This window comes from Crocodylus porosus, unplaced genomic scaffold (assembly GCF_001723895.1).
Source record: "Crocodylus porosus isolate Cpor-Errol unplaced genomic scaffold, CroPor_comp1, whole genome shotgun sequence".
NCBI classification, from domain to species: domain Eukaryota; kingdom Metazoa; phylum Chordata; order Crocodylia; family Crocodylidae; genus Crocodylus; species Crocodylus porosus.
The window spans coordinates 147,344,304-147,356,256 of record NW_017728886.1 but is presented as its reverse complement, the minus strand read 5'-3'; the positions used below and the strand labels follow the sequence as shown (position 1 = coordinate 147,356,256).

The 11,953-nt window shown below is 44.6% G+C and overlaps 1 protein-coding gene across 4 annotated transcripts in view; it reads right to left on the bottom strand.

Moving 5' to 3' along the window:
* Positions 1-11,953, bottom strand: part of RIPK1 (receptor interacting serine/threonine kinase 1) — a 52,600-nt gene that overhangs the window by 6,335 nt on the left and 34,312 nt on the right. For 3 of the 4 annotated variants that reach the window (XM_019542612.1, XM_019542583.1, XM_019542593.1), the window contains 3 exons: positions 9,996-10,086; positions 6,935-7,534; positions 3,006-3,086 (listed from right to left, as the gene is read on the bottom strand). In XM_019542612.1, the coding sequence (XP_019398157.1) occupies positions 3,006-3,086; positions 6,935-7,534; positions 9,996-10,086 (772 nt within the window). The remainder of the gene's footprint in view (positions 1-3,005; positions 3,087-6,934; positions 7,535-9,995; positions 10,087-11,953) is intronic. The other variant, XM_019542602.1, reaches the window with a different exon arrangement.

Genomic DNA, 11,953 nt, shown 5'->3' with positions numbered 1-11,953 from the left:
CCCTCACCTGGGTCTCCCTGTCCTGTAATGGTCGGGGGTGTCCCATGGGACTGGTGAAAGACTGACACAAAGTACCCATTTAGTAGGTTGGCTTTTTCCTGGGCATCAGTTGTCCCACCTGGTTTAGCAGGGGTCCAATGTTGCCCTTGCTTTTCCTTCAGCTCCCCACATAGCTAAAAAAGGACTTTTAAAATTATTCTTGATACTTCAAGCCAGTTGGAGTTCCGTTGCAGCCTTGACCTTCTTGGTTCACTCCCTGCAGGTCCAGAGCAGGATATTTCTCCTTGGAGGTGGATCCTGTCCTCCATCCTTTGTCGGTCTTTCTTTTTAGATGCAGGAGGTCCGCTAGTTCCTTGCTGAGCCAAGGGGGCTGCTGTACCCTTTTGCTGCCTTTCCTCCGAGATGGGATAGACTTAGCTTGTGCATCTAAGATCACTCCCTTGAGGAGCAACCACTCCCCTTGGTCGTGATCCCTTGGGGCCTCACTGACCAGCCTCCTGAGCTTGTCAAAGTCAGTTTTCCTGAAGTTGAGGGTTTTCTGTATTGCTGACTGACTTGCCAGCTTTACAGCAGACGGTGAAGGTGATTGGCGCATGATCACTGTCACTCAGCTTCCCTTCGATCGTTAGGTCGCTAATTAGGTCATCTCCAGTTGCCACTACCAGGATGAGCAGTGCTTTACCTCTTGGCCCATAGACTTCTTGCGTCACAGCTCATCCATGCACGAGAGGAAGCTCAGATTTGGCTGAGTGCTCTTCCCATGAGATGTCAGGGTAGCTGAAGTCTCCCATGACAACCATGGACTGGGAGCATGCAGCCTCAGCCAGTTCCCTGGCGAACTCCTGGTCAAGCTCTTGACTTCGGGTGGGAGGTCTGTAGTAGACTCCCACCGCTGTGTCCCCTGTGCCGTGTTCCCCACAGATTTTAACCCAGAGGATCTCCAGTCATCCACCCTGGGCACCAATATCTGCTTGCAGGGATGCATAGCTCTCCTTGACAGCGAGAGCTACATCCCCACCCCTTTTGTCCACTCAATCTCTCCTGTACAGGATATAGCCATCTATACCCATGACTGGACCATGGGTGGAGTCCCACCAGGTCCCCATTATCCCTAATGACATCATAATTATTTGTGTTAATCAGGAGCACAAGTTCCTCCTGTTGAATGCCAGGAGCTTGGAGAATAGCGTACAGGCAGGCAAGTGTCCCCTTGGAGACCCTTGCCTTGCCGACAGATTGTTCCAGGGCTGGGGCAGTGGTGGGCTCCCTTAAGTGCCTTGGCCTGCTGGCTTTGCAAGGGTTGCTCAGTGTGCCAGCAGTGGCAGTAGTCCCCACCCTGTCCCCTGGCAGGCTTAGTTTAAAGCCCAGTGGAGCAGGTCAGCCAATCTGGCTGAAAGAGCCTCCTGCCCAGCAGAGAGAAGTGGAAGCCATCGCTCCCCAGCAGGTCACTGCCTCTCTCACCAAAGAGTAGACTTTGAGCACCCTAGCTGGATATCAGATATGATTGCTTATGCACCTAAGCTTCAAGTGCCAACGTGGAACTGCTTGATCGTGATTGGGCCAAAAACTGGATTTGTGCATGAAAATTACTCTTTATTACAATTGCTATGTCAAAAAAGTGATTTGTTTCTAAAAGTATATAGGAAAACAAAAGGAATATATTTTATCAGACTTCAAATTCTATGGAATTTTATTGCAACCCAGTAGGAGCACAGACTGAAAAGGATCTCCTGAGTCACTAAGTCTAGTCCCTTTCTGCAAACAACCACAGCTTAGAATCCCTTTCATAAACCTCACCGATTTTGATATTGGGAAACCATTCTTCTACTGTCCGGCCTAAACATATACACGGGCAGTTTGAACTCATTTGTCCTAATGTCAACACTGTTCTTTAGCTTAAATGATTTTTTTGCTGTCTAGTGTTTGCTCTCCAAAGTGGTTATAAAGAGCTATCATATCCCCTCTCTGGCTTTGTTTTGGTAGACTTAACAAGATAAGCTCTTGTAGTCTCCTCTCGTGAGATGGGCTGTTCACTCCTTCAGTCATCCTAATATTCCTTCTCTGCACCTTCTTTAGCTTGGATTCGCCTTCCTTGAACCTGGTTGACCAGAAGTATACACAGTACTCTACATGAGGTTATCTAGGATTATAACAATATTCCAGTCACGACAGAGCTATTTAGGGCCACCCACTTCATCTTTTAATGTTCACTCTATCCCAGGACATGATGGACTCTCTGCAAAGAAGCTGGAATCTCCCAGTCTGGATAGCAGAAGAGGGAGGGTCAGAGGCTCTCTTAGGAGTTATAGAGATGCTGTCTGAAAAGCAGGGCATCCACCTGCTACGTACCAGCATATACATCTATGAGATCTGTAACTCAGTGCTTTCTTGAAAGTATAAGCGATTAGGGTTAAGAAATTCCTTTCCTAAAGCCTGTATTCTTTGCTTGCTTGTCATATTGTCCTTGAAAGAGTTAACCGAAAAGCTCAGAGAACCAATAGCAAAGACAACTAGTGGTGTATATATAAAGGCTGAGACATGGTGTCAGGGCTTACAGTAGTCTGGCTGTGAAGCCCTGTATCCCAAAGAATAGCAGCTGTGAGGCCTGCATCTGGGAGCCTGTCCAAAGGAGAGAACAGTGACTGTTTAGTGTCAGAGTGATGCTGCGGCCTTGAAGGTCCAGGAATTGAGAGGCAGGGACTTATTAGGGTGATGCTCTTTACTGGGCCAACTGCATATCTGGGATAGGTAGAATGCAACATTCTTCCTTTTTAACAATTTCTGAACATAACACAGTATTAAGTCCCTGGTGTGGCCAAGAATTTAAGCACATACTTAACTTTAAGCTTTGTGTATTGTCATTAGTATTTGTACCCTGCAATTTTTAGAAGCATGAAGCAAGTATATTAATCAAAGTAACTTTCAAAGTACTGGTCATCTGTTATGTTGTTTAAGGTATAAAGCACATCCCGTAGGCTTTCAGTAAACAAGGTTACAGTACTTACCTATGCTTTTTTGTTGTTCTGTAGGGCCCACTGGAGTATAAGTAAAATTCTTTTTCTTAAACTGACTAGGTTGTATTTTACCTAAACAATTACAAAAGAAGACACAAAATGCCAAGAGTATTTTATTCTCCATAAAGGCAAAAGTTCATTAAAACAGCTGTAATACTTAAAATTAATTGTACTTATTAGATTCACATGCTACTCTTCCCAAAAAAGGTTCAGGGCAGTTTACAAAACAACCAATTATAGAAACTGGATGTAATATAAAAATAAGAAGATGCAATGAAACAACCCCCCCGCCAAAAAAAAAAAATTGTATTCAAAAGCAATCCACTTCAGTCTCTCCGTGAGGTTAAAAGGTCGTTGCTGGTCAGTACAGGATCAGAGTCTAGAGATGGATTTAGGTGCCTAATACGTAGGTACTCGCCATCTAAGCGACTTGGCTCAGGTCACACAGTAAGTTAGTGGAAGAGCTGGCAGTGTGGGCGGAGCCAGGACTGCAGCAAGGGAGGTGCAGCCACATCCTCACTGGCTGTGTAGAGCTGTGAAGAGGGCTCACTGCCCATACACTACAGCTACAGGGGGTGTGGCTGCACCTGCCCCTGCCCCCGGATGCCAGTGAGCTATCTGAGCTCACCAGCATGTCAGCACAGCTGTTGCCAGAGCTCTGCACATGCTGTCAACTCTCAGCTCACCAGCTAGTTGGCACAGAGGCTGGCCTGAGGTCCTGCTTTTGCCCAGCTCTGGAGTCCCAGGGGTTAAGCACTGGTGCCATTCACCCTTCCCATCCCTCTCCCACACCCTCCCTGAATTGAACAGCAAGGGAAAAAGAGGGAATGGGCAGGAATAGTGCTCAACCTCCTGTTTGCACAGCTCTAGAGCCCAGGGGTTGGGCCCCAACACTCATTCCCTCTTTGCCCCACTGAAATCATTGGGGGGGGCGGTGTGGAGAGGGAGGGAAGGGTGAATCCTCACTCTGACCAGGTGGTGAGCGCAGAGCTCACAGTCCATGTAGAGCTCCATAAGAAGCTAAGCTGACATGTCAGTAAACTCAGAGAGCTCACTGTGTATGCAGTGCACAGCCAAAGGGGGTTTGTGACCAGACTGTAGCACTCTCACCCCCAGGTTCGTCCCTGGCTGCCAGTGCAATGCAGATCTCCCCGTTCTCAGTCAGATATCTTTCCTGTGTGTCATGCTGCTTCCCTAAAATGGCTCTTGTATTCCTCTGGCTTCTGTACAGGATTTAAGAAGCTGAGCACATAATTCCCAATTGCAGATCTGGGAACTTTAAATCCATGTCCATAAACTTATTCACATAGTCCAGTGGTGCTCAACCTTCTGGCCCCATGGGCCAGATGAGTGGTGGCGGGTAGGTTTGTGGACCAGTTCAGCATGGGGTTGGCCTCACATATTAAATCCAGCTATAGAGTCGCCCTGCATGATGGATCCAGCCTGTGGGAGCTCCTCATGGGTCTAGAAATGTAGCGGCAGGAGAGCAGTGATGGCATTAATTGCCACTGCTTTGGAAGCCATGTAATGATGCCACTGTTCCCCTAACACCAAACTTCTGGACCTGTGGGGAGTCCCAAGGGCTGGAAGATGTAGCCTTGCAGGCTGGATTCAGCTTGTGAGACAGGCTGACCACCACTGATACAGTTTACAATAACAGACTGCACACAAGATTATTCTGACAGACTGCAATCGTTTTGGCATTCTCTGTCACTGTATGGCACCCATGGTTTCCTGGTATGGGGAGTCCTGTAAATGGATGCCATACTAGGAAAATCCAGCTGACAGAGTAAGAGAATTAATCTAGCTAATACCTTACTTTGTTCCTAGAAGGTGTATGGTACAAATTCTACAGCCCAGCTCCATTACTGACCCACTTATTTACATTAAATTTCTGCTACATCAGCAATACTCTCTCCCTTCCCTTCCATACCTAGGTACCCTTCTGTTCCCAAGGAGATACATTGTTCATCTGCTAGTATTACAAGATAAAATGGATACTCATAACTTTCCAGAGAAGAGGCTTTGTCTGTCTCAGGGCTAGGGTCACCAACCCTCCATGTTTGCCCAGGACTCCCTAGGATTTCGATCTAAATCTCCAGAAGACTGAGGCACCCAGGAGATAAATGATAGGGCATTCATTAAAATAAATATTAAATGTTAAATCTGATGTGTACAGTAGTCCAGTGAGTGTTTTAAATGCAATAGTCATGTGCATTTGCCTTCCTGATGTAAAGTCTATGCACTGTAACCCATAACTGATATACACAAGCACGTGGGCATGTTGGCATGTGTCACGGGCGTGTTGGCGTTCTGGAAGTCTCCCAGAATGGTTTCAATTAGAGTTGGCAACCCTATTCAGGGCTGCTTGCAGATGTGGGTTTCTTATCAGCTATGGTATTCCTCTACCAGCCAGAGCAGTAAAGATTTCCTTTTCTGAAAAGTAACAAAATACCTCACTCTAAAGCTGCTTCTGTGCTGTAAATTCCCTGCCATTAGATTTTATAGCTGATTTAGCAAATAAAAAATGACAGATCTTATATGCCTCTCATTTTATAGCTCTTGAATCAAAGAACTTGTAACATGATTTGGTGATAGGGTTTTTGTTTATGGAATTTTGAACATAAACAGGGATCAGAAGATTTCATTTATAAATTTAGCTGCTTAAGACCAAGTGCTTGGTCTTATTCTCCTGTCTACACTATCAAACAGGAGTAACTCAGTAGCAGAAGTCAATGGAATTTATCAGGAAAAAAATACACTGGAGAAAAAAGCCTAGAGCATTTAAAATGAGTACAAGTGACAACTAGGGGTCACAGAATGAAACTAGTAGGTAATAAGTTTAAAACTAACAAAAGGAAGTGTTTTTGTTTTTGTTTGTTTTTTTTTCACACGGCACATAATTCAAGTGTGGAATTCATGGCCATCAGATTCATAGATTGATAGATGTTGTGGAAGTTGACAGTTTAGCCAGATTCAAAAAGGGATTGGAGGGGACAAATTCTTGGAGACTAGGGGCACCAGTAGCTATTGAGCATGTGAGTTAAGGGTACAGCCTCTGAATCAGAACTTCCTAGGGCTTAAATGTTGGAGGCTGCAAGTGAGAAGGGAACAGTAGAAAAAAACCCTGGTCGCACCTATTTCACTCTCCCTTTCAACGTCTACTCTGTTACCGTGTGACACAGACCTATTTGTGTTGAAAGACATGGGCTTAGGCCCATCATGAAAGGGAGGCCAATGGGGATATAAATAATTCCACAAGAGAAATAAAGAGAAAACAGGAAGGGGAGGGAGGTCACAAGTTAATAACAAGGGATGTTGAAGGGGACACGGGCAGAGTACACTGGCCAGCATCCACTGTCCCTTGAAGGAGTCAAAGGAGCCTGTAGATGCTGCCCAGTGAAACTCTGCTCAGAGACATGAGCAGAGGAGTGACAGGAAGACAGCCCCACGCTTGCCTGGGCTCTTTCCAGCCAGAGTCTCCTTCCTGGTCTTGTAGTTGGCCAGCTTGGCCAAAGCCAGGAGGAAGTTGGCCAACAGGCCCCAGGGCTTGGTGGGGCCACCGAAGGCAAGTGCATAACAAAAAAGATGTGGGGAGAAAAGCAGTCACAACCTCAGCAGGAGGTTTAGAAGGAGCAGAAGAGGGGCTGCAACCTGGTGCAGCGTGACAATAGTGGGCAAGATGGCCCTATGGCCTGACCCAGGAAATGGCACTTTTCATGATACAAAAACATCTGCAAACAAAAAGAGCAGTGGATCATAGTATATTTACATGAACTTTGTTACTAGCATCATGGCTCAAAGGCAAGGTACTGACAATTGTGCTAGAAAATGATTAGTTGTTTTATTTCTGGAAGAAGAGCTAAAGAAAGGAGTTTTGATTATGTGTCAGAGTTGCGCTAAGCAAATATCTTGCTTACCTGGCTCTGGCTGCAGGCTTGTTGGAAACCAAGCTGGGGATGTCTGTGGTTGATGGCCCAGGCCAGATTCAGGTACAGGGCGCTTACTCAGACTAAACGTATTGGTTGAGCCTGACCCATAGAGATCCTCTGTACTTCCAGCAGTGAAGTCTACAACTCCTGCTCTGTAAGTCACATTTGGAATATATGGCAAATATTCCTGTGTTGGCATTCCTGCAGGTGATTGTTGGGAATGATTGTAACTGGTCGTCTTGTTGAAAGGGCTGGCTTTTGGGCCTGTGTTTTCAGTTTTCACATGCAATTCCTTCATTTGTGGCGTAAAAGATGGTTTTGCAAATGGATCATGGGAAACCCTTCGTCTCCTTTCCTCCTCTCTCATTTCAGGGGTGTATATTATGGGTTGACTTTCTGACTTATCCATCCGGCTGCCATATTTATGGTAGTTGTATTCATCCTGCAGTTTTCTTTCTAGGTTCGTAAAGGGTTCCAAGGAGGTCTCGCAGCTCTCAACAGGCTGGTGATCTGGGCAGGCAGCAAACATGGCTTCATTCACATTGCCAGCTGAAAGGCCATGAGAACTGTGTAGGGATGTGGGCTGATCTGAAAGAGAGGATAATTCAAGAAATTAATTCCCTATAATGCAAAGGTACAGCTGTAGTTCTCAGGAACATCTGAACAACACTACACTAGAGTCCAGTATCTTTACATTAAAACAGGTAATTCGTAAAAGGTAACTAAAGGAATGATAATACTGTGTTTTACATAACATATTATCTGGAAAGATTTCAAATTAGTTTAAGCTACAGTGCAGTACAGATTGGTATTCAAATGTAAAACCTCATTTACTACTTCGGTGCAAATGTTTGTCCTATATACAGGATTCATTTTGATACTAAAGTTCTCAGCTACTGAAATGGAGCCACCTCATAGAAGATATGGAGCTAACAAATAAAAAAAAAAAAAAAAAAGTGAGTTCTTGGACTCAAAAACAGGGTTTGATGTTAACTGGACTTACACCTGAGCAAAACAAGAATACAGTAGTGAACCAGGCCTGTAGTACATACCTACTTATTGGTGCTATTTTATACAGTACTAAAGTTTGATATTACTAATGTTTTCTTCAATGGTCCCACCATACACTTAACCTTAACTAGGAATGGATCATTTGGCCAATTTAACAAACAATGATTATACTAGAGAATGGCCTGTTTACTCATCAGGGGTGCTACTTCAGGGGTTCTCAACCAGCTTTGGCATCCAGCCTGTGGGGTCCCCCAGGTCAGGAAATTTGGTGATGGGGGAGCAGTGGCCATTAATATAGCCACCCTCCATTCCTCAGATTCCCAAACCTCAAGCCCCACATGGTCCATCAGGGTTGACTGCACCCCGTTACCTCTGTGGGGCTGGGCCATGCCCTCTTTTCCTACAGGGCTGGCTTGGCTGGGCTGTCTCCTACCCCCACATGGCTGAATAGTGCCTGCTGCAGGCACCGAATCAGGACTGCTTTTTTCAAATGCCTATAGGGTAGTGCTACAGATTTGAGACCATCTTCTGTTAGCAGGGCACTGTGGTGAAAAAAGTTCAGGTATGCACAGTACTGGGATTGTATCACAATCTACAACCAGAGACTTCTGCAAGCCTGTCAAACGTGGGCCAACCAGGATTTGGTAGGAAGCCTGCCAAGAAGGAAAGGATGATCAGAGTAAACTTATGCCATTCTCATGTTCCCAAAGTAAAATCACTGGGAAGCAAGATCTTAAACCAAAAAATACTTTCTAATTCTACATCCTTGTACTTACAGTATTGATGGGGATGGTTAGTGTGGGAAGTGGGGAAGTGTTCATGAACCTAGAGCCTAAATACGGAGCAAAAACTAGTTGGCACAAACAAAGGGATGGAAGGGAAAGCCAAGTAATGCTATTAGGGCAAAATGGCAAGAAATCTGCAGACTCCAGAAGAAATAGATGCAATCTTTCAAGATATTGGCCATTCTTCTAATGGTAGCCAATAAGAATCTTCAGCTGATGGAAATAAACCAGATACTAAGTTCAGTGGACCCAGTTTTTAAATCCAAAATGTTATAACTTAGACATATTTGGGCAGTTCAGACTGTCATTCATGGGCTTTTTCTGTTTGTTTATGCTTCCACTGCTCATACTTGTGTTTCATTCAGAGATGTAACCAAGCAGCTAGGTGGCCAGGCCAGCAGTGATGCATGAAGGCAGTGGTGACTTCTGGCTGCTAGTGTGACTGCAGCAGGTGCTGTTAGCTTTCCATCCCCTCCACTAAGTTGGTGCCCAGGGCTGCTGACCCAGTTGCCCCTCCTTGATTACGCTACTGTCATTCATTTTTGTACAGGTGTTCTAGATAAAGAAGGCACATATATCATATTGTGTGTAAATGGGTCCATTGGACCCATAGTGCAGTAAGTTTTCTAAGCGTAATTGCAGGGATGCTTCTATGACACTTTTTACTTGAGACAAGAATAAGTGGGTTGTGACCACATGGTATAGGCTATTCTCTGACGAATGTTCTGGAATCTTTCCTAATATGAAATGTTCCACAATCTTCTAAAATACTCTAGAATACAAAAACTTCATGTAGAATTTTCCCAATCATTCAATTTTGTGTGTATGTATAAATGGGTGTATGAGCATTGCTAACTGGTCAGTTTGCAACTGAACTCTGGCAGAACACGTGTGCCAGCTAGTTCTGTGGTTGTGATGTGCTGCCGAATTAACATTAGTAGGCAAGGTAATTAGCAAAGTAGCAATGACAAATCAAATACTGAAAAGGAAAATTCTTCCTAGAAAGAAGAAAGCAGAACAGTGTAAAAAACCTGTTTTTTCAAACAGTAGAGCCTGGAAACAGTGACTCATGACTTACAACTGGGATAAATCCCATTTTTTGATTCAATACTCTAGATTCTTTCCAGAGTTCTGAGTATGTCGGTCTGTTTGAAATGGCTTCATGATAAAAGGTTACATGCAGATTATGCGAGCACTGAATTTACCCTAAGCAAAACACTGGGAATAATGCATTAGTGACTAGAAATAATTACCTGTGGCTGTGTTACTGGGAGATTCAGACACAGCATCTATCTGAAGGGACTGCATCCTTTGTATCTTTTCAGGTGGTGCGGGGTACTCTATCTGTACAGAGTAAAAAAAATAAGGTGAAAAACAGATGCATTCCCAAAATAACATGCCACAAAAGAACGACCTGCACAGATCTCATGCTAAGCCTGAACATGGAATACAGGTACAGCACAATGATCGTTTCCAAAGCCTGGTTAGCAGTAAAGTTAAATGTCTGTTTTCAGTGAAAGCAGGTAGACCTGCTCTGGAATGATAGCATGTGATCCTCTCATCTTGGCAAACTATGTCCTTATACATGCTGGATGTGTCTACACAACACATTTACTGTGGAGCTGCCTAATTAGCTCTGCAGTAAACATTTTAGCATCTAGCCACGAGGCCCTACTAGGCTGCAGTAAACTAATAAACTCCACCGCGGGTTAGTACTTGTAAATACAAATACAGGTGCTCCTCACTTAACATCCTCCCAGTTAACATTGTTTCATTATTACTTTGCTAATCTGTTAGAGAGCATACTTGTTTAAAGTCGCGCAATGTTCGGTTTATAATGTTGTTTGGCCGCTACCTGCTAGTAGGCAACTACTGTGACGTAATTGGATTAGCTTAACATTGTTTCACTTAAAGTTGCATTTTTTTCAAGAACGTAACTACGACACTAAGCGAGTAGTTGTACTACCCTACGGCAGAGTTTTTTACTCTGCGGTAATGCATGTGTAGATGCTGATGAGGCTGGCTGAGCTACAAGGGTGCTTCAGTGCAGAGGCTGCCTGCCAGGTAGATCTGCACTGGAACACCCTCATATCCCAGCCAGCCCCTCTGCAGCATATTGAGCTGTGTCAGAACAACCCCAGGATGATTCCATTGGGTCTCCTGCCAGCTGGGGCTGATCCAACATGGCTCAGTGTGCTGAGGTCCTGGGCGCAGGTTCAAACATGGCATCCAGGAGCAATAAACTCCTCTACAATATGCACCAGAGTTTGTTTCAAATAAATTGCATGTGTAGACAACCACTGAACATTTACTCCACAGAGTCCCATTGAATTGACAGTCTGGCTCTGTTCTGCTCCTGAGATATGGCTGTGCCTAGAAGATGGAGATTGCTTGAAGAATACAATGATACACAAGACAAAGATAGCCAAAATGTATCCCATCTTGTACCCCGACCTGTAAAGTATAGCAGAAAAAAGTAACACCTGGTCATGGCTGTGTCTTCCTATTGATTCTTCTGGAGGATGTGAAGAGACAAGTTTGGAGAATGTCTCTGAAAGGATGCAACATGGAGTAGAAGTGTACTCCCAATTCTATAAACCCTTGTCTTCATTTCACAAAAGCCAAAGTATAATCTCGTGTCATTGTGATGTTTCAGCTCTCCCTGCTTTTTTTTTGTTTTGTTTTTAAACCTCGACTAGGGCAAAACTTGACTTGAAGTAAAATGGACTTCTACTTGATTTAAGGACATCTGAATGTGACCTTTTGCTCCTAGCTTGAGAGAATCTGTTCTCTGAAAATGATTAGTCACTGTTCGTTTTTACTTCCAGGAAGTACTTTCAAAGATAAAATCAAGCCAGACCAGCCCACTTCTTCCCATAAACATACCTTCTTCCCAGAACAGAGCTCGAGTCCTAAAGCCCATTACAGCAATCTGTTCCTCAGACCTGATTCTGACATACTGCCCAGGTAAGAATCAGTCCCTTATTCCATGAACAGTCTCTAACAGGGAACCCCTGCTCCTGTTACTTGAAATACCTACTACGGTAGGAAATTAGGGGCCAAGGAGGGCAGCAAGGAGTAGGGGACCTGGTGGATTGAACCAGGGGCTAAAAAAGCCAGAGGGCTACTGAAGCAATTTGCTGCACCTGGTCCCTGCAAGAAGGGGGGGGGGTGGACACAGCTGATCCAGTCATGTGAGTAGGAGGCGGCT